Source organism: Lagopus muta, chromosome 24 (assembly GCF_023343835.1).
Source record: "Lagopus muta isolate bLagMut1 chromosome 24, bLagMut1 primary, whole genome shotgun sequence".
Taxonomy (NCBI): Eukaryota; Metazoa; Chordata; class Aves; order Galliformes; family Phasianidae; genus Lagopus; species Lagopus muta.
The window spans coordinates 2,020,785-2,043,839 of NC_064456.1; the positions used below are offsets into that span (position 1 = coordinate 2,020,785).

General features: G+C 45.9%; 1 protein-coding gene across 1 annotated transcript; it reads right to left on the reverse strand.

Annotated features, from left to right (window-relative positions):
- Positions 1 to 38: 38 nt before the first annotated feature.
- DSTYK (dual serine/threonine and tyrosine protein kinase) lies at positions 39 to 22,770 on the reverse strand. The gene is made up of 13 exons (XM_048926472.1): positions 22,426 to 22,770; positions 16,455 to 16,840; positions 10,759 to 11,422; positions 8,265 to 8,539; positions 7,839 to 7,922; positions 7,085 to 7,261; positions 6,710 to 6,839; positions 6,289 to 6,445; positions 5,634 to 5,766; positions 5,216 to 5,329; positions 4,632 to 4,746; positions 4,148 to 4,282; positions 39 to 3,127 (listed from the first exon to the last, which is right to left on the reverse strand). The coding sequence occupies exons 1-13, from the start codon at positions 22,652 to 22,654 to the stop codon at positions 2,940 to 2,942; spliced, it is 2,787 nt and encodes a 928-aa protein (XP_048782429.1). The 5' UTR covers positions 22,655 to 22,770; the 3' UTR covers positions 39 to 2,939.
- Between the last annotated feature and the right edge of the window lie 285 nt (positions 22,771 to 23,055).

Genomic DNA, 23,055 nt, shown 5'->3' on the forward strand with positions numbered 1-23,055 from the left:
AGCGCGGAGTTCCGGGACGCGAAAGGAACGGACAGAAATTGCGGACCCAGCGGTTTATTGAGAGCGGCGATGAGGGCTGAACTCACGGTCGCGTCTCTTAGAGCACGGAAACACGGTTAGTACAAAACCAAAGTAAAAATACAACGATTCAGGGCAGACGATTCCGGTTATTGCACTTTTTTTTTTTTTTTCTCTCCTCTTTGGCGCCCGGTAAGCTCGTTACATTGTTATAACGCCGTAATACAGAGCACTGTAACATAGAAAAGCGATACAAAATACACGGGGTCTACAACAGTTTCTATTTGCTTGCTGCTTCAGAGCTGAAGGCCACGGGCTGTCCGTAACGAGGGCTGGGAGGGAGCAGATCCGCAGCCCTTTAGTGTCAGGAGGAGCCTCTGAATGAAGGGCTTTGGCCGTTCAGCCCTGTGCCATCCTCAGCCTTTGCTCCCAGCTCCTTTTCCTCCGTAGTGTTTGCAAGTGAAGGCTGAGTGCTGGCACAGCAAGGCTCAGCACCTGGCACTGTGTTCTTGCACCTCGCAGCTCCACTGCTGCTTCCTATGGGTCCCTATGAGCACTTAAACTCCTCCCTGACCTGTGCAAAGAAAGCTTGCATCTAAAATCCTACAGCTGAGCTCCCCTTGGAGCAGGACAGAGCTCCAGGAGAGGTGTTGTGGTGTGGGATGGCCATTCTTGATCTGAGCATGCCATCCCACACAGGTGGCAGCGGTTACACGTAGCAGGACCTTTTAATACAGTTCCTATTAGTTTTGGTCACCTTACTCTTAAAAAAAGAGTGTGTGTGTGGGGGGGAGACATTTTAAAGAGCAATTGTGAAAGCTCTCCTCTCAGGAAGAACTTCATAGTCAATGGGAAAAAGTGCAGAGAAAGCAGTGCAAAGTATGGGAAAACCTGCTGAGCTGTGATGCTGCACATGCAAGAAAACATACTAAATGGAAACAAGACAAAATAGCTGCAAAGAGCAAGGAAAAGGCAGCAGAGGAGTGTCTGGGAATGGCTATGTGGGGAAAGCTATACAAGAAGTTTCTAGAATTGCATATACAGAGATTTAAGTTTTATTCATACATTTATTTACACAAGTTATATCTATTAATTGCAAGAGACTGACCTTGACTCTCCTTGTTTTAAATAAGGTTATAACCACCACGCACAGTAAAGGAGTTAATACTATTAGTGTCATGGGTGGCATGAACGTGCACCAGGGCAGGGCGATGCCCAGCAATTCTACTTTGGAAAAGCATTTGTTCTTCTGCAGATGCAGTTTTGGCTGCTGCACCTTCAGCTGGAGCAGCCATAGATGTGTCTGTATAGAGCCACATTGTTAATGCCATCACAGACTGGAAAATGCTTATAATGTGTGCAGGCAAGTAAAAAAGTTGGTTTTTTAATATAAAAAAGCATGAAGTCTGTCTATTGCACAAAGAAGGAAAGAGTTAAACTAAACTACTACTGCAGGATTACGTATCCCTTTCCTTTGCTCAAGCTGTTTAACAAGCAGATTATCAGTTGTAATTTTGTTATGTACTAGCCAATAAATTCCAGCAACAAGGTGCAGTAATTCCACGTGCCTACAGTTCTGGATGCACTATGCCAGCTTCCCTGGGAAACAAAGCCATTGGGTGCCCATCCCCTGCAGCTGGGAAGAAGAGGAAACAGAGTGGGCAAGTTCTCACTACGTTTCCTCATGCAGTAAACAAGGTGCAGTTTCTAATGTCAGCCTCCACCCCACAGGTTTGTTGCCCAGAGATGCAAAAGACACGGGGGCAAGAACATTTGAGAGTGAGCCACTTCATGAGGGCACCAACAGAGCCAAATTAGAGACCCCAGAGTGAAGCAATCAGATGAATGGACACACAAAAGCTACTGAGGAAGAGTGCATGACCTGTTTTCCCTCGACTACGTTCTCACCAAGCACGTGAAATCATATAAAAGCTGAAGAAACCTTTTTTTTTTTTAAAAAAAAAAAAGTCTGTCATAGTACAATTTAAAACTGTCTTTGCCATCACAACTAATTTGAGCCCCAAATGGAATTAAAATGAATTGGCCTTTTCCCCATGGACAGTCATTAGATGTAATGACTTTAAGGTTCTGTGCTATGCAATCTGAGCAGTCTTCCATTTTACCAGAAGACTGTGAAAAGAAAGGTCAGGTTTCTTCAGACATTCAGATAACCATTATGAACCAAAACTAGCAGATAAGAGTTTGTTTGACAGAACTAAGAGGTGAAGGGTACATAAGAGATAAATAGCTTATAACTTGGGGTCTTTTAACTGCAGTGGAACAGTAGATAATCCCCCTTAGGTAAAACATGGAAGCTTTGCTCCTGTCAATGTAAACATTTGGAGTGTTGCACGAAGCTAATACAGACACAGATCCTCTCAGCTTCTGAACACCTTCTAGCCTAAAGCCTCTACTTTCTCTTTCCTCTGACCGCATGGTAATTGGTGCCAATCTCAGTGATTGGGATAGAGTTATGTGTGGACTGAAGGCCACCGAGGACCATCAGTTCATGGGAAGAGAGCTGTTACTTTACTCAGTAAAGACGGTCGCAATCAATTCCTAGCAACACAGATGCTACCCAAGCACACAGGATGCTTTTGTTTGATTGGTGTTTGCGTGGGATTGGCAAAAAAATCCCTTTCAGTTCAGGGGAGTGGATTCTTTTTTTCCCATCATACTCACACAACTCCGTAATAAAAGCTGCAGCAGGGAAACTAGCATCAATGGGGTGTGCTGGGGAGATGTCTCTGGCTGCTGCTCGAGATGGAACATCCCCAAGGTCTCACCTCTACCAGCAATCTTCTGGTTGCTATTACCTGTCCCGCTCATGTTAGCCACAAAGAGCTGCATCTGAAGAAGCCATCTGCAGAGTTAGGGGTTCAGAATTCTCCCACAATTCAAAATCCTTCCGCTCTTCCTTTTCAAGTAGAGTCATCCAACCCTTTATTTGGGTGCTCAGAGCTCGACTTGCAGAGCCTGTCCATGATCCCCTGCAGCATAGGTTGGACAATCCCCAAGAGAGGGCGCTGGGAGGAATCTCCATCCCAACAGGCTTCCATCAGCTGCCAGCATTCCTCATCAAACACAGGAAGGCGCTCTGGGCGAACTCCTGGGAAACAGAAAGGGACCCCCAGTCACCATCACACAGGACAGCACCTCTGTGTCTGATGTCCATTACTTTGGTGCAGGTCGAAGCGACCAAAGCGGACTGTTTAATGCTACTGATAAAGGTTTACATTGCAGCAAGACTCCTGAGTCAGCCCTGGGAGTGTTGCTGAAGTCCATCAGGAGCCCACAGCCTTCCAGAGGACGGCCAGAATTTCACTGCAGCCTCCTCTTTGTGATTATTTGGGAGCAAAATGAATACTCTCCCCAATAAAGAGAAATGTGTCCTTCCCATCGCCCCCCAAATACACTCTCAATGGTATTTTGGGGAGCAAGTTCTTGAGAAGCAGCAGTGAGTGCAGCCTTTTGACCAAACACAAATCTCACTCATCTGAATTAATCTTTTCCACATGAGAAGGGCAGAGATTATATGGACAGCAACTCAGGGCACAAAGTAGTACAACATCCTGATCCTGTGATGCAGCACTAAGGGTGAAGCTACCACAAAATACAGTTCTGTGCTAAACCTACAGAGGTATAAATGAGAGTAAGTTTAGATTTTGGGGACAGCTGCCAATCTGTCACATAGCATCCAACCCTGTGACAGCTTTCCCAGCATGCTGCATATTCAACATGTGAACGTACAGATCACCAGGGCCTCCAGAAATTGCAAGAGATTAAGCATTCCTGAAGGGATCATGCAGTGGTTGGCTAATTCTGGCATCCAGCTTCCATCATAAATATTGTACAGGGTTTACATGGTTTGTTAGTTAGCACAACCACCTTCTTGCCACAGTGTCACAGGAGGGAACTGAAAACCTGCTCATTTCATCCCTGCTGATTTGTTGGATTTTCAGTAGAATATGCCCAAATTTAATTACAGATGTCAGTCTATAAGCAGTCAGTGACAACACAACTTGCATTCTTACCTTTCAGTTACAAGAGGACAACAGTTATTTCCTCCTCTCTCAAATCTTACACAAACACAAAGCACCACCCAGAGTTCAACATAAGCCATTCTTACCTCTCCTAACGTTGTTCCAAAGGTGATCTTTGCTTGCACATCTCTCAAAAGCCTCTGGCAACTTCACGTGTCCCGAACAAATGTACCAAAACAGAATGCCAAATGCATAAACATCCACTGAGTTATCGTATTTTCCTGTGACAAAAATACATTTCATCAGCAGGGCAAACAAGTATTTCAATGTGAGCAGTGAAAACCACCTGAATAATACTTTCCAAATTAAATGCAGCTTCACCTTCCAATCAGTGTTAGCCATTTCAGTAAAGTTTCTGATTCACAGTTCTTTCATGTAAGCAAAGATTTGAGATGCACAAAACCCAACACATGCGATGCATTGTAAGCATGCAGTCCTCTGATTTTATTTTATCTTATTTTGAAGTTATTATTTTTCCCCTCATGAGAAAGTTGATGGATTAATTTAGCATAATGGCTTTCAAAATTCAAGCCAGAGTGAGACAGCAGTGCATTCAGTCAGCAAGCATACCTGTGAAAAGTTCGGGAGCCATATGAATAGGTGTGCCCACAATACTGCCAGACATCATGGCTTCTGGTTTGCAGAACCCCAAGTCAGTGATTTTGGCTCGATTCTTTTTGTCAAGCTGGAGAGGAATTCACACACAGACAGCTGTGAGTCACAGTTCTCAGTTTTATTATTGCTTTTTATTATTATGGTTTCGATTGGTGTTTGAAGGATCGAACGTTTGTTCTTAAGGAGGCTTCCCTGATGGCTTGGCTGCTCATGAACATGACCTAGGTAAGCTCAGCAACAAAACACACCTTCACTTGTCCTCTACAGGGTGTGGTTTGGGTTTAATAAGGCTAAGCAATGGAAGTCCTACTGCTAGCTCATGCTCTGTACCTTCAGGTGAGCCTCCACTACTCCCTTCCCCCATCCTGACTGAAACAGAGTTGGGGAAGCCCTGCTGCAAGGCCAGATGTTGCTGATGACATCACAAGTGAAAAGATTCTGTATCAAGTAAGCTGTGGCATTTATAGCACGCTTCCCCTCCTGCTTAAATGGAGTCCAAATAGACTTTGAAATTAGTCAGACACAAAAGTTTTCCTTACCAAGACATTCTTAAGTTTGATATCCCGGTGCACAAGTCCCTGACTGTGAAGATAACGGATGCCTTCAACCACATCCAAGGCAATCTGTAATCGTGTTTCTAATTCTAGCCCAGCCTGCAGAATAAACACACAGACTTGGTTCCTACAAGAAGAAGTTATGCTTACTCTTATTCAAAGGGAAAATACTGAAATTCAATTCTAACTCTTGAAAGATCATCCTCTTGAAAAAAGAAAAGAAAGAATTCCAGCAACAGAAACAGGAGCTACTGTTACTACTTTCCCAATGCAATACTTACACCAGGCTGAGAACCAGTAGTCTTGTTTACCACCCCCTGAACACCAGTAAGGATGTTTCTGTAGCCACATCACACTCTTATTAATGTAGACATAAAAAGGCAAATACACAGACTGCTGTTACCTTTAGTCCTGTATAGAGGTCTCTGTGCAACCGTTCCATTATCAGTAGGACAGCAATGCTGGAGCCTCCTCCATAGCCATAATCTATCACAGAGCCATGGAGGTGCACGAGCCGCTCGTGTGACTGCAGAGACCTGGAGGAAGTTGAGCACAGAAAGGTGACCATTCTTCCATCCTTCCCTGCACCCCAGGCCAAACCTCACCTTCTAAAGGAAAAGTGACCAATAGCTGTAGCTTCAGTACTACAGAAGTAAGATACAGTAGGCCAGTTACCTCAGAAAGGACAAAGACTGGAAAAGAAGGACTGATTCAACACCAGAAATCAGGGAAGGAAGAACTGCTTGCTATCATACTCCATTAATTCTAATTAACTGAAAATCAGCAAGCACTTGAACAGTGCAGACACCAGGGAATCAGATTAAGACAGGAAAGAGCTTGCCTGCCCACCATTCTGTGCCTGTCACATTTTTGCATGGAGACTGAGAAGCTGTTTTGCATCTGCTAGAAACTGCAGCTTAGCATTTCAAGAGGTCAGTGCACTGAGTGCAAGCTAGAAAAATAGCAAACAAGATTCTGCCTATGCAAATAGTGGTCGCCTGTAGCAGTGAATTTAAGGACCTCCATAAGGAATGAAGAAAAACACTTGTGAAATATACCTCATATAGTGAAACTCAAGTGCAAGGTCATTCCAGTGCTTCTCATCTGGAGGAACAACAGATTTCAGTGCACAGGGGAAGTGCCCTCCCCAGCTGTCACACAGATAGACCACGCCATACTGTCCTCGGCCCAGCTCACGGCCCAACTTTGGTTTGCCTGTAAGGCATAATATCCTTTTAATCAGAAATCAAAGCATGTTTACTCCTTCCTGCTACATACATGCATGCTCTCAGGCTGGTAGGCCAGAGCCTTTCGCAGGCTAGGAGCTGCGCAACTCAAGGTACTCAGTACATGTCAGATGGAGGCTCACTGAAGCACTGAAGTGCAAAGCAGAACATGCCTCCCACCCCTTTCCACCCACTGATTGCTTCAGAAGTAGGAAGGCACAGAACAGAATACAGAACATGAAGCATTGCTCACCATGCAACAGCACATCCTGCAGGGACCTGCTCTCCAACGACAGTCGTGCCAGCCGAGGGGCATGATCCTTCCTCACCTTCAGCCACAGGTCTTCTGTTTTCTCCAGCCTGCCAGAATGGCCATCTTCTAACTGCAAGAGATATCACCCATGCACTGTCATCCTGCCTGGTGTAAAGCCCTCAGAGTAACAAGGTCGAGGATCCTCCTTAAAGCATCTCTAAAAGTAGGATCTTGTACTAGGACGCTCACATCAGCTCTACCGCCTTCACAACAGCAGCACTAACTGCACAGATTACTCTTTCAACAATTAAAAGTCTTCTTGTTTTGTGCATTGCCACCCTTGGAAAGCTCTCCTTCACATCTCCTCATACTCACCTGCCGCAGGGAAGCTGCAAAAGCTTCATGGGAACTGTTCAGCCTGGTCCTGAACTGGCTGCAAATGCTCTTGGCTAACTTGGATGCACTGAGGCTCTCAATAGCATCCTGAGCAACTTTCCTCTTCCAGTCACTGGTGATGGCAGGTGGGCTGACCCATGTAATCCGTTGGATTATCTAGTAAAAAGAAAAACAAACAGAAATAAGCAAAACAAATCTGGAGGTTTGTTACCACTCAGTCCACATTGCAACTATTTGGGGGAAAACTCACATTCCTCTCAGTCACCCATAGAAGGAACTCAAGATAGAGAAGGCAGTACAGGTCACTGACAGCTATTGGAGCAGAGACTTGTGAAGCATGCATGAAGACAAAGCTAAAACAAAGACCCAAGGCAGTCTAGCCTGCTTAGATGGAGAACAGTGAACTGAACTGAATCAAGACTTTGCAAAGCACAAGGAAAAAAAAATCAAGGCAATTATCCAAAATACAAACAGCAAATGTTTCAAAATACTCTTCATTCCTTTACTGTTTCAGAACAGAAGGAAACAATATTAAAGAGGCATTTGCTTTAAATTAAATATTAGCATTCCCAGGAATAAACTATACTCACAGTGCAGAGAGAAAGCAATAGCTTTCCAAGGCACGTGCCCAGAGTCTAAACTTAGAGGGAAGCCAGACATATTCAAGTATTTTGCTCTGAAAAACACCTCACTACACAATAATGCCTACTAGGAGTAATAGAGATAACCAAACCTGTTTGATCTGTTCCCACAGCATCCTGGTTACCGTTGAGCCAGAGTGGAATGTGACTTCAACATGATAGGCTGCATTCAGTATCTGGAAAGCAGGGGAAAGATGAACTTTGCAAGCTGTGCTCACGGTAAAATGGGAAAATAAAGGATGGAATTCACTTGATTCAAATCATTAATTTCTTATTAAGCTCCTAAGTGTTTCTGGACTGCAAGTTAATCACTTCATACAGATTTAGGAAGGGTAAGTGCTAGGCCTGCAAGTGACAATTTAAGAACCAAGTTTTAGCACCTCCCTTAATAACCAGGCTCCACCAGGTGCCTCAAAGCTGTGTTGCCCCCAGCTCTCCATTTCCTCCCACCCTTGCAGTGTCAGAGTAAAAGAAACTAGAACATCCTAGTGTCCTATTTGCCAGCTGAGCCCCCGTACCTGCTTGAGATAATTGCTTGTGATGTGTACAGAAACATCCTTTGACTTCTCCAAACTCCTCGCAGGGTGGACTGAAACCTCCCAGGACTCCTCCAGGCTCTTCAGGCATCTCTCCAGTGTACCTACAAAGCTCTCTCGCAGATAGTCCACTGAACTAATTAACTTGTTGGCAACTGCTTGGTTTAACCGAGAAATAATCAGTTCCTGGATTTGTTTAATGCAACACTTGATGTCCTTGGAGCTCACAGGTTCCCCGTTCTCAGGAATTATGATATCTGCATGGAAGAAAAAAAAGAGGCATCTTCTGTACTTGGCATATCACCACTGCAGCAAGGGCTACAGAGAGCTGCTGTGAATGCTCTGCAAAACAGCTACAGCACAACACCGCTCCGGGCAGCTTCTGCTCCAAAGGCACTTTTTTCCACTGTTCTGCTCCTATAGAGGTACATCATTTGCTTCAGACCCAGATAAAGTAACCTGAAGCCAGCAGCATTTTAAGTGAGACAAAGAAACAACAGAAGTGCAAGTCAGCAGACTCTGCAAGCAACAAGCACTGCTGGACATCAGATGATAGGAAGTAATGGTGGTTACGTGATGTTTTTTCTCCTCTAACCTTGAAAAGGTTGATCAACTCTTAGTGTTTTCAAACAAATACAGAGCAATCACACACAGTGCACTGCAACCAGGCCAAAGAGTGTTACGTTACTATGAGGAGTGGAAGATTTGTCTCTGGATTTTGGCCAACAGCCCAGACTAAAACCCAATCCGTGATCAGCAGATGGCATTAGCTCCTCAAAGTAACACCATCCTCCTTCTAAGATAGCACTGCAAATACTGAGAGCCAGCAAGATGCTTCACTCCTAAGAGAACACCATTGTTGGTTATTTGTGGATATAAACGAGGAAGCCAGTGCTTTCTTGTGCTGTGCTTCAACTCTGTGTAAGTGGGTATCTCTTCTAATGGGACAAACTGAATACCAGAAATGATTTTTGCCTGTCTGTGGAGTAACAGCATCATTAAACGGAGAGAATTAACAACTGTACATTTAGCACATGCCTTTTTTTTCCCCCCCTGAATGCAAATAACCTCATGCTGCAGTCAGAACAAGCTCTTTGAGGAGGGCATTTCCACACCAAGCAAACATTACAACAAACAGGGATCTTATCCATTTCCCACCTCCAGAAGCACAAATATCCACATCCTAACCCGCAGCATAAACAATTCTTCATTTCTCCTCTTCCTCCCGGGACACAACATTCCAGTTTGAAATTCAGAGAAAATAAATCAAAGTTATCTGGAGTTTTGGCCTCTCACATCTCATCAGATCACTCCAATTCTACGTCAATAGCCCAGAGTTGTTTCTGACTTGGAGTAAAAATCTCTTTCCTTATCAGCCCAGTGAACTGCTTTTCCTTTGAAGAGAAATGATGTATTAAGGCCCTGCTTCCTAAGCAGAAGAGAAAAAAGCTGCAGAGCATCAGTGCACAAATTGTCCCTTTGAAATCTATGACAAGGCCTGTATACCTGGAGACAAGATTTGGTTAGCACCTCAGCCCTCACACAGCTTACACAGATCTGTGTTCCCCCAGCTTGTTTTCCTCTTCTTGGAGACTCTGGTACTGTAAGATGCAGTGAGGATTCCCACATTCCCCAAAAGCACACACCAAAGGCCAAGTGCAGCCTCAGGACAACAGTGCATTCAAGTTTATGAAGGAAAACCTTAGCTATCTGAAAGGGTTTCATTTTAGGAGGGTCTATACTCCAAAGAGTAATGCAGATCTCTCAAAGAAATCAAGCAAAAATGACAAAAAAAAAAAAAAAAAAATCATGTCTTCACTGTTAAAATTCAGCTTTTTATCTTAGGACAGACCTATTCCCAAGTCCCAGCACACCTTCTGAAGTGAAGCTGAGACATTTTCTTCTTCTGCACAAGAGGGAATTAAAACACATAAAATATCCTGCCCAGCAAAGCTAGAATGGAAAAAAGTTCCTGGTTCATAAGAAATATAAAACTTAATATTTTCAAGCCTCAGGTTTAAGAGCAGTGCTTACTACTACAGAAACAAATCCTTTGTGTACTAGGTCTGAATTGGCTTGCAGTCTAGACTCCTATCAGTTATCCCATAGGAGACACAGAATCACACAGAATCACCCGGGTTGGAAGGGACCCCAAGGATCATGTAGTTCCAACCCCCCTGCCTAGCAGGGCCACCAAACATACACATTCAGATCAGGTTGCCCAGGACCCCGTCCAACCTGGCCTTGAACACGTCCAAGGACGGGGCATCCACAACCTCCCTGGGCAGCCCGTTCCAGGGCCTAACCACTCTCCTGGTAAAGAACTTCCCCCTAACATCCAACCTAAATCTTCCCTCCTTCAACTTAAAACCATTTCCCCTAGTCCTAGAGACATCAACTGTTACTCCATCACTCTGTTACTCTGATTAACATCCCCAACCACTTTGTTCCAATCGCTCTCCCACCAGCAGTTTACCTTTGAATTCCATATTAGCAGCATCTTCCAAGAGCTCTTCTTTCATACTGCTAAGAGTCTCCACGATCATGTCCTTCATCTCCTCCTGTTTTCGGTTGGCAATGTTCATCAAGGACTCGTAGAGCTCGTTCTCCTTCCTGCGGGTGTACTCCAGCCTCTTGGGGGTGATCTGCAGGTCCCGCTGCATGTCGAAAGCCTGGTTGATGAAGATGTTGAGGCAACGGCAGTGAACCTCGTTTAAACTGGTGGCTGCTTCCACGAGATGCCTCTGCAGCACCTGCCTGGAAAAAGTGCTTAGGAGACGGAGCTTCTCCAGCTGCTCCACCAGCATGCTTTGGGCATCAGCATCAGGGCTGGGCGCCCCGCAGCTGCAGTGGTTGGTGCTCAGGTACTCCAAGTCCATCAGCTGGCAGTAAAGAGAGGACTTTTCGTTATCAGTTTTTTTAGGAGAGATCAGCTCAACTCCTGATTCTGGCACCTTGAAGAAGAAAATGGGCAAAGAGAATTTCTCTTTGATTTCACGCAGTTCGTTCTCATCTGATGAAGAAAGTTCAGCCTCGCTGATGGCAAAGATGACAACAAGCAAGACCTGGTTCATGTACTCTCCCAGGGTGGCTTCAGCAGACTGGAATCCACGACACGGCGCTACCACAACATCCACCTCCTGACAAGTAAGAAGGTTAAAAAAGAGAGTTGTGTGCAGGCCCTTTTTAGCAGTAATGAGGCAAGAATGCACTGTAACTCATTCACAAAGTGCACAACAGAAACATCTGCACCCTTTAGAACGCTTACTTCAAACCCACCTGTAAAACCAATGAGTGCACAGCAGCAGGGATGCAGTCTGGCATCAATCAGTGCCCACTGACTCCAGAACTCTCACTGTGTACCTGCACTGTTTTCCTGCATTTTAGCCTGATCCAGAACAAAACTTACAACGAGTTTCCCACAGAACCACTATCACAGAACAGCAGTTACTCCCTACAGTATGCCTTTCCCATTTTGCAACAACTTCCCCCCATAAATACACTCTCAGCCTCCCACTGATGTCTACATGATCTGCAGCTCTTCCAGGAGATATTTGTGCTGTCAGTTTTCAACATAGCTTCCAACAGCAAGAAGCATTACACTGCCCACAGCTGCCAGGAGTAGGGCAGCACAACAACCTATGGCAAAGAGTTTGCAGCCAGAGGATGGGGAGGAGGAACAGATGGCTGTGATAAGTTTGCTTATAACATCCTTCAAATCTATCCAATACCTAAAAGATTTTATTTATTTCCTTGCTGCCTACAGTTCTGGTGTTTTTTCTTACTAATTTCACTGGAAAAGGTTCAAAGGAGGAACACATACACCTGCAAGCATATGAGAACAGCATTAGAATTGTGTGTGTGTGACTTGACTTAACAAGGAAAGAAATGTGGAAGGCTTTGAACTGAAGACAAACTCAAGTGCCATCTTCCCAGCTCACAACAACAGGCTCTAATTAAGAATTCCTCCATCGTTTTTTCTCCACCAGAGTTACCAAAATGAACGACCTGACCACATCTACCCCTTAGTCCCAGTGATAACAGGAAGTCATTATGGTGATGGGGCTCTGGGCTGCTCACACCTGCCCAGCACAGGGCTGGAGCAGAGCGGGATGATGCTCCCCAGGACGTGACTCAGCCAGCCACAAACAAAGGAGGAAGCCAGTGCTGTCTCTAGGAGACAGGCAGAAAACCAACACAGTGCAGAGCAACTGGGCCTTCTGTTTCCATAGAGGCATCACAGGCTTTTCCAAGCATCGTTAGCAACATTTTTCTGTTATTATTATTAAATGAATGCCTTACTTAGTGCCCATGCAGCCTCGTACTACTGGGGATCAAGTCTTCCACATGGGACAACCTGTGACTCACACTGGATTCCTGCAATTCCCCAGCAGGTTCTCATAAGGTCACATTCGTGAGCACTTCTGACAGAGCTGTAGGCATGAGATTGCTGTCAAGTAACTCCATCCACGTTTCTCTTAACCAAAAGGCCCTTTTTTCAACATCAGCTTCCTACTCAGCACTCAGTGTACAGCATAGTTGCAGCTATTCCTCTCCACGTAATGTATAATTCAACAGGTACAGATGTCAACAGCTATGCAAAAAGGCACCTTCAGAGAATCATCACATAGACAGCCTGTGTGTTCATCTACAGGCTCAGACCTGCAATGCCAGGATGGCCACCACCTCCTATATCCCTAAAATAAAAACCAGTCAGATTCTCACCCCAGTCCTACACTGCAGATGATGAGGGAAGGCCACCATGCTGAGCCCACCTGAATGCTGTGCCTTCCAAGGAGAGTCAGGGAATCACTGCAGTCTGACAGTTACCACTACACATGAGAGGTAATTCAGCCTCTTTATTAACCTGAGGTGCTTATATACCCTTAGATTCTGTTTTGAATTCATTTTTGGGTTTTTTTTTTGCTCGTGGTTTTCTTTTAAACCTTTGCTGGAAGAGCCAACTCAAGAAAAACGCATGCAACAAGTCTGAGCAGCAGTGTTCTTCCCCTATAAAAGATGCATGGCTAAGCCAGCAAAACTAGAAACAGAGAACAGATCCCACAAGAGGAAAGAATAATTTCTTCCTGCTGATGTATTCAGGATCTGCTGCCCTCAGTTATTCCAGTGGAAATGGACAGAGGAAGATGAGCACTTCAGCACACCCCAAAGTAATACAAGACTGTGAGGAAGGAACTCAGCCAACACAGAAGCCTTTCGTGTTGCTGTATTAGTGCCACAGCCCAAAATGCTCTCAAGGAGGAGATCAGGGCACATTCTTCCAAATTTTAAACAGGTTGTGCTCTAAAATTACAGCCCCATAGCTATGTAACCACATTCTTTCCTACTTTAACAGCTACCAATTAGTGTGACCTGAATCATCGCTACAGTACCCTAAGAAATGCAACAAAAACTCAAATTCAGTTCTTCTCCTGCAGTTCACAAAACCATCCTGTATTTTTTTTTTAGTTTTATTTATTTTCCAGCTTTGTCAGAGCAGCTGAAATGTCTTCTCTCCCTTGGAGCCCTGGCTAAAGCCTCCCAGCCTGAGACTGAGAGTAGAACGGAGCACAAAGCAAAACGAAGGCAGAAAAAGGAAGCTTTCAGCTTGGCTGCCCTCCTCTCATTCAGCCACACCACCCAGATGAAAACCAATACTTCAGAGAAGTCTGTTTGGGCTTCTAGGCACAACTGATAAGATTTAGGGACAGAGCCAACTGTTTACTTCCACAGTAAATCTAATAATCTGTCTGGCCTGATGGATTACTCCCCATGACCTAAATGCATTCCTGAACACAGTGATCCCCAAGGAACGGAGCACCTTCTCCATGCTTTCCTTCCCTGCTGGCTCACAGAAAAAACCACATTCACAAACCTATTTGCACCAAAGACAACCCAAGGAAATGAAGTTCTCAGTTCTCTCCTCCTCAGCCCTTTTTTCTGTGAGTTGATGAAGACATCCTTCAGTAATAACAGAAGGGCACCAAGATGTTATAAAGCAGAATAAACCAAAGGTGCTACATTCACAACACAGCAGCATACATTCATATTCAATTTATCACAAAGTACAAAACATGTGTACATACATCTATGGACACTCAACTTGCATATAACGTATCCTTTCCTCACCATAGCAGTGGTTAATGAGATTTCATTTAGCAAGCATCTGCACCGTGATTCAGCACTAAGTGGATGCACAACACAGCAGCATGTAATCTAGGTGCCCAAGCCAGCCTGTGCAATTAAGTCTTTTCAGAAGAGATGTTGAGGCTGCACAGATCCTGTGGGATTTTACAACATTCCCCCAGATCCTGGTGATATTTTCCTGGTAGATAAGTGCCCCCATTATGCAGAATGAATGCGATTTCAAATGCCAAAATCAAACGCAGCACACAAACAACGTCCTCATCTCCTGGAACAGCACGAGCCCACAGCAAAAGGTCTGCAAGCTTCCTTAAACACCAGCAAGCTCTCTTCACATCCGAATGCTGAGAATGTAAGGCTGTCATTAAGCACACAAGCATTCTGGTGTTGAAAGGAAAAAATGCCAACAGATGATAAACCAGGAATCCTAGACAGCAGGTGGGGTAAAATTCAGACTGAATTCCCTCCTTCTTGCCCAAAAGGTGGCAAGATCCTCCAAATTCCAGTTTCTGTGCAAAGCTAAACCTTTAAGATCCGTACTGAATATCATGGTATTGTCAAGCATGCCAATGTTATTAGGCCACTGGTCTTATTTCACAGCTAATAAAAAGCAGAAGTTCTTTCAGAGTAGTTCTGCAGACACAGTTTTGGATCATATCCAAAAAGCCTCATCCATTACTACTGCAGACATCAAATCCACTAATTACAGAAGCAGTGGCCCCGACTGGCTGCTCCTGTGCTGGTTGTTGGCTTTGTTTTTTATCTCAGTTGTCTTAGTGCAGGCTAAACAGACCTGGAAAATACACATGAGCTAGAGGGGTGAAAAAGGCAAGCCTCTCTCTGGAACACCAGACCCCATTAAGTTAATAGGGAACTATCACAGCTCAACTCACTGCTCAAACACCTACCTCCTCCCACCAGCCTTAAAAAATATTTTTGTTCTTGTTTTCAGCCCCTCAAACTTATGTAAGGAATCCTTTGAGTCAGTCTTGAGGCTAGCTGTGATTCACCCTCCCTTCTCCTGCTGTTGGAAAAGGGTTTTATTTCACCAACCCTTTGCAAATTAATCTGAGTAGCTGTTTTCATCTAAGTGTCCTAAATATAACCAAAGCCAGACAGAGGGATCTTTGTCACTCACATGAGAAACGTAAATGCACAGAGGGTTGTAAACTGCAGCACGGCTAAACTGACACATAAAAACATACATAATGTTGTTTACATACAAATGTAAAGCTAAGTACTCTGTATGCAACAGCAAAGCAGGATTCCACATGCAGATCCAGAACAGGCATTTACTTTGCAGCAGCTGATCCGGTGCTCTTCAGGAAGGTGCTGATGCCTCATGTTCCATCTACAAACACCACTTCTGTTCTTCCAGTGGGTATGGGAGGCCACAAACATCCCACAACACAGCACTGCCTTGTTGGCATCACTAAGGGTAGGCTTCACAGTAGCCTGGGGTTTGTAAAACATCTCAGCCTGAGGAAAACAGACTGAATCTCCACTTCGTGCCCAGCTGAAATGTTGCCTTAATTCAGATGCCCCAGAATAAAGTTACCTTGATAGATCATTGTTCAACAACAAAGTTATACTTTGCATGAACACAGATCAGATTCTTTGCACTTCAGCACTTTACATTTAAGAATAAATAATCTACTGTGGATGTTTGATAGCCAAAACAATGCTCCACGTATATTACACTGCGATAAAAACAGCTCAGTGTAAGATTTGCTATTCAAAGAATGCTTATGGAAGCCATAAAAAGGCTTCAACTCTCACCTTTGAAGTTTTTTGCTGAGCACCAAACCACACACATCCAGGACAGAAGCATGTCTTACAGCTAAGTGAAACAATGGGGAAAGGGACAAGGGGAGGTACAAGCAATGACAGACACAGCACTGCAAACAGAGCCCCACCTCCTTGTTTCTAACACCTCCAGCTCCCACTGACATCACTGACTTCCACTATCACAAAGTTTTACTGCATCTTATGTTCAGGAAGGCCAGCTGTGTGCAGACACATGGTTACCTTTAGCAGCGAGTACGGCAGCACGACCTCCAGCTCTGCTATGCGGTGAGCAGGATCTTCACTGTCCCCACGGATCTCTAAGTCCTCCTCAGGGATGGTGTCCCAGTGTCCTCGGTGGGCTGCCATCATGTGGACCAGTTCATATTGCTCAGGAAGTGCTAGACTAACCCGTGTTTGTGTCCCATGTGTGAAACGGATCCGCCGCCGCTTACAGTTCTCCTCGCTGCTGATTTTGGTGGTAGGCAGCAGCTTCTCACCCAGCAGTATGTTGAGTAACTGGCATTTGGCATTACAGTTCTGGCCAAGAATGAGGAGGCAAGGGTGCCAGCTCACGGTCTGCTGGAGGTGTTCTTCCTCATGGCGAGGGAAGGAAATGAAGTTCTGCCCTGAAATTGAGTACAAACTGAGTCAGAACAGGTCGACTGAACAGTAAGTCTCATAACATTAAGGCAGCTGAACACCAACATTCAGACATCATTGCTCCACAGCCAGCTAAGAAACCCACAGAGCACCAAGCAATTGCTTTCATGTCCTGGAGCAATTTCACATCCATCAGCAACGTGGCACTTTCACTGTGTCGGTACAGAGGTCCACAGCAAGTCATGAAACAGGTTTGCTCTGCTCTCCCCAGCTATTGCCCTAGGAGGAGTTTACACAGCTCTCTGGAACAGGGTGGTGGCAGATGGATGGTAGATCCTAACAGCTAAGAGGAAACAGCTGTCAAGGCTGAAACAACCAAAGGCCTAACATCATCTGCAGCACAGAACACTGCAGCCTCAAACACATTAAGCAACAGATTTGTTCCTCTGACTGCACCTAACAATACACATCTCTCCTTTCCATCCAAAGGGAGTCATCCATATAGCTGAACTAAATCAGCTTGCCAGATATTCTTACCAATTTCACAAACAATGTTTTTTGCTGTAAAAGGAAACTGCTGAACATCTTCTGCAGAGCAGCCAGAACTCCCTGGAATTGCTCTCCTTCCCCATCTGCCATTGGAAGCATCCCTACAACAGCCCACTAACCAAGCTGTTTGATTTCTTAGCTGTGATGGTGCAACTCCTCGTGTTTGCCTTTTACTACATTAATGCTGGGGAAAACAGTCTCCCTATTGAATTCAGCTTCTGAATTCTTTCAGAAGTACTAAACACAGCTTTTCTCATGCTCAATCATCTAAGCTGAAGTATAAGCAGCTTTGTGTTACCTGACACATAGCAACAGAACAATCCTGGTCGCACCAAAAAATGGATACAAACAAATTCCCCATTTGCTGCCCTTCAGTCTCACGAGTCCCCATCAGCTGATGCTCCACCCAGCCAAAGAGCAAGCCCCATTTTTCCAGACCTGAAGGCAGACAGCACCCAAAAACGAAACAACTAATTTAGTCCTAAACACAACGGCCGAATTCCAGAGCTACCAACAAGGATGACCGCCCTGAGGTTGGACAAAGCAACAAGAAGAGCATGAAGTTGGGCTCAGATGGCAAAGCACAGAAGCACCAGTGGGGATTTTGTAGGGGAAGGTCCTGTTTCACCAAGGGCTATTAAAAGAACTGCAGTGAGTCATGTTCCGGCACCCAACATTGTTTCAGCATCTCCAGCCCCAAGAAAACAAGACGCTTTGATATACCAAGATACTTCCTCAATACGGCTAACCAAATAAAGCCAACAGTTCTTCTGCACCTCATTTTGATGCCTTTCCACTCTGTGAAAATAATCCAAATTAGGAGCCTCATAAACCAAAAGCCTGGAGACTGCATGAGCCCAGCTGGCCTTACAGTGGGCGCTCTGGCATGACAAGGAAATCCTACTAAAGGTTATGGAGGCATCACTGGTTGAAGCCTGACTCGAAGCAACTCTGATAAACAAGCCTTTTGATAGACACAACCAGAGCAGAGTGACCACATCAAGTGACCAGAGGGCACAGTCAAGCAGTGCATCAAAGAAAAGACAGAGAAAACCCACATGTAGCACATTTATGCCTTCATCTACAGAATAAGGATTCCTTTGATCCAGTTACATCTACTGAAATTTCAGCCAGGATTCAAGTTTGCTCTTCAGATACCACGAAAACACAATCAGGGGTTGGATTGGCCATGAAATCTTCCTTACATTGGTTTGTAGAAAAACAGGCAGATTTCACCCACTCTTTGCTCTGGGCAGCCTCTGCATTTACATGCACTTAACGCCAATTAGATGATTGAAATCCATCATTTCAGCTGAAATTACTGCAGCACAGAATGGATGAATACCACATCATTCTTCCCTTCACACACACACAACCTCCCTGTGTTCTTCATCAAGTAAATTTGCTATAGTCAGAACCAGCAACAAACGTGTGATATTTAACATCATGTCAAGGTCTCAAATTTGGAGCAAGCTGCAGTCATGGAGCAACTGTCTGTGATTCTGTATTGCACAGAACTTACTGCTATTTCTGCTTATGAAAGCAAGGCATAAAGAGATTCATAGTGCACCTAGGAGGCGGTGGCACTGACATAGGGAAAAAACAACCTCCTGAGGTGCTGACCTAACAAAAAAAACAGATTTAGGATGTCCTGAGGAGATGCAGCCATGCTCCCATCTCTGTGTGAGCATCTCCTGGCCGTGACAGAAACTGTGTCATTTGGAGACATGTGATAAGCACTTCAAAAATAAGGCTGCAGGGGAGTCCCTAAGCGCGTGCATCCCATTCAGCTGCCCGCGATGAAAGGCGGCCTGTCCACAAACAAGGAGATCTCTCACCAGGAATCAGCACAGAATCCAGACCAACTCTTGGCAAAACAAGCTTAGGTTGTATTTATCAAACCTGCAGAACCCCTCAGCGCTTATCCATCTCCTCCTGTATCTCCAGACTCGTTTGTGGTGTTCCTGATGCCACATTCGTGCTCCTTGCAGACAATGCCACCTTCCCAATTCCTCCAGTTCCATGGCAGCCCATGCGTTGCAGAATGCTTGGACCATGACAAGATTTACAATTAACACGCTCCTTTACACGAGCCACCACACATCCATCAGCAGTGCTGTTAATTCCAGGCCAAATGCAGCTAATGACCACGCCAGCAAACACTCCTAACAGCTTTAACATCTTGGTCTGCAGCAGTGAGTTTCACCTTCTGCTCAACTCAAAGCACGTTGGCCAGAGCTTCCCTGACCTATTCAAGGAGTTTCTTCTCAAACAGCCTCCCTACCACCTCTCCATACGTTATCTGGTCTTAAAGCTCACCTTATGTTTACATGTCCACCAGCACAATACAAGCCCTAACCTGAGGATCACAGCAGCATGGGGAGAAGTCACATTTTAACCAGCCTATATACTCTCGAGTCAATACAGCATCAGATAAAAACCTCTCCTAAAAACCTTTGGTTAACACGTTCACCCCCTCCAAAACACATTTATGCATGGAGTCTTTAGGCCACCAAGCCCAGGGCTTTTCCCTGACAAGCACACATCAAGATGATACCAGTGCTGCCAACCAGAATGCTGGGGGTGCTGTGGTTATCTGTACAAAAGGTGCAGTTCAGGTTGCTTTCTGAAATGAATACACACAGAACAAACTCAGAACCTGGGTTAAAGAGGTGGTGTTACTTTGAGCACAGAATGAAGAAAAAGACAGGCAGTACAGAGGCAGGGTTGCTGTTTCTTAACCTGCACCGCTATGATCCACTCCTGACAAACACTGCTGTCACCCTCCTGGAGCAGATGCAGGTGGGACAGGTTGCCCCTCTCATTGCTCAGCCCTGGCTGCCCAGCTCAACTGCAGGTAGAGCCCAGCCTGGCAGTTCCCTGGGGCTGCCTTCACACTGCACTGCCCAGGCTGTGCTTTAGCTTGCTCATTTCTGTTGATTCAAAGGGCACTTACCTTTCTCCACTCTTACACCAGCTTCACGTGTGTCTCAAAAGCAAACCCTCGCACATTTGTTTTGTTTCCAAGACATCTCAGTTTACTTTCTCTGTTTATTTTCCTCCTTCAGCTGTAGGCAACAAGCGTCCTGTCCATTTCACTTCCTATTTCCTACCTATTTCACGCTCCAACATTTTGCACAGCTCTGCAAAAAGACTTTAGAACTGTTTAGTCAACACTACTTTCACTTTGAAACCACTTGCAGGGCAAATTCTAGGAAAAATGATTCTAAAGTCTGTGCAAACTGAGTCCTGCAAACCCTCTGACACTTAAAATAATCTCCCTGTGTTAGAAAGGGAAAAACACTCATTACCAGAGAAAGCAAGCATCACATTTCAGAGTACTGGAAGCACACAATTTAACTAGAACTTCCAAGAAAAAATCTCCTTTCAGAGCTGACTACTCATGCACAAAGGCAATAAGCACTATCAGTGCCCTCGGTTTCAAAGGGTTGTAAATGTTACACAGCCTCTGTAATCCGAAATGCTGAACCCACAGCCTATACTGCCATTACTGTTTGCATGAGCAAGTTCCAAAGCAGTCTGTGTTTCTTGCAGTCCTGATACTTGAAGGCCAACTGGTAACACATGGCGTAGCAAAGTCAAACCAGGTCAAGGTTAGTGCTGGAAAACCAGGTTTTAAGCACTCTGTGGCAGAAACAGGCAGGACACCTGCTGAAATCTGTATCCCATGTCAGGAATATTCAATTAATACTGCACACACATCTTCCAAGCTCTATGAGCAGACTTTTAAATATGCAATTGATATCAGGCCAGCATCATTTTACAAGAAGCAACCAAACAAGAACGACTCCTGTCGAATGCTCCACTCAAAGAGCACTGAGACCAACAGAAAGAGCAGAACGAGCTCCTTCCTTAAAGTCACTGAAAGATACATAAACAAACACACGTCGGATGAATTTTGAGCAAGCTAGGCACTTCTAGCCTAAAAGTTCATATGTAACACTTTCTTTTTGGACACAGACCAACAGAAGAGCTCAACAACACTTTCAAATAAGAACGGTAAGCATAAGACAAGCACGGACAAGTAGCCAACAGAGATGACTCATGAACTATTTGGAAATGCATAAAGAAGATCTTTATATATATATAATCTCACGCTGACCTCTTCTCACAAGACAGTCTTATGGAATACAAAGTTCTGCACAAGACAGGAGGCCTCCAAACTTCACAAATGTTTGCCAACGCTAACACATGAAGTGCAAGCAGCTGAATGGCAATGCATGTAGGGCACTCTGAAAGCCACCAGCTCAGTGTGCTTCACTTTGCAGGCTCCCACCGCACAGCTTCCAACCCCACACAAGCTCCAGCTCACCTTCCAGCCCTCACTCACACCTGACCCGCCTGCTGCAGCCCACAAGCCTTCTCAAGCCATGGGATTATAAAGGTTGGAAAAGGCCTCTAAGATCATCAAACCCTCCTCCAACCCATCCCTGCAGATCCATATCCCTCAATGCTACAACTCCACAGTTCTGCACCGTTCCAGGCTTCCACTTCCCCGGGCAGCCTATGCCAATGCCTGACAACTCTTTTAGAGCAGAAATTTCTGTCAATATCCAAGAGAGCCTCCTCTGGCACAACATAAGGCCACCACCTCTTGTGTGATCGCTGCAAGAAGAGGCCAATCCTCACCTCACTCCAACCTTATCTCAGGGAGTTACAGAAACCAATACAGTCACCCAAACCACCCTCCTCATGAGCCCAGATCTCCATACACACACACACACAGCCCCTTTAACCCTGCAATAACACAACACCATAACAGCAAACCACAATCTACCTTCCCAGCCAGCCTCTCACCATCCACATCCCACCCCCAAGGCCCTAACACTCCCCCCCAGGTCCCCCAGTCCACTCCAACCAACTCCTCACCAACCCCTCCGAACCCCCCTCCCCTCCAGACTCCCTATTCCACCCCCATGCCCCACTCTGCCCCCTCCCCCATCCCTCCTCCCCCCCAGCCCCCCAGCCCCCACTCTGCCCCTCCCTCCCTCCCTCCCTCCAATAGACCCCACTCTGAGGCCTGCCCCCATCCATCACTCACCTCCATCCCTCGTTCCGCCGGCCCCGCTCGTGGATCCCTCTCCGATCTCCACCCCCGAAACGAAAAGATTCCCTTGGGAATATTTAACGTCGCGGAAGAACTTCTTGGTCTCTCTCAGGTTATGCTGCAGCCTCGCCAGGTGCCGGTTGTAATGACCGAAGGAACGGCACAGCTCTCGGATCAGCCCCCCGGACCCACCCCGCCACGAAGGGGCTCCTTCGCCCTCCATCTCCTCCGGGTCCGTCCCGCTTTCCCCTCCCCACCGCGGGGGACGCTCCGGCCCCGCCAGGCTGCGGCCTGTCCTCCCCTCCCGGAGGGAACTGCGCTCCCCACAGCGGCCGTGCCTACTTCTTCTCTTCTCCCACCCCCCCCCACCCTCCCGCCTCCCCTACCCCCCACCGCCACCGCCGCCGCTTTCCTCCTCCGGGGCAGCGCCTCAGCGAACCGGCACCGCGCTCGCCGCGGAACCTTTATCGGAGCGCCGCGGGGCAAACGGGGAGGAGAGCAACGGACGCTGCGCGCGGGGCATGCCGGGAGCTGTAGTTCGCCCCCGCGCGCGGGGCGCTCTGGGAAATGAAGTCCCGCGAGGAGGAGGCAGCGGCGACGCCACCCCGAGCCGCGTTAACTCAG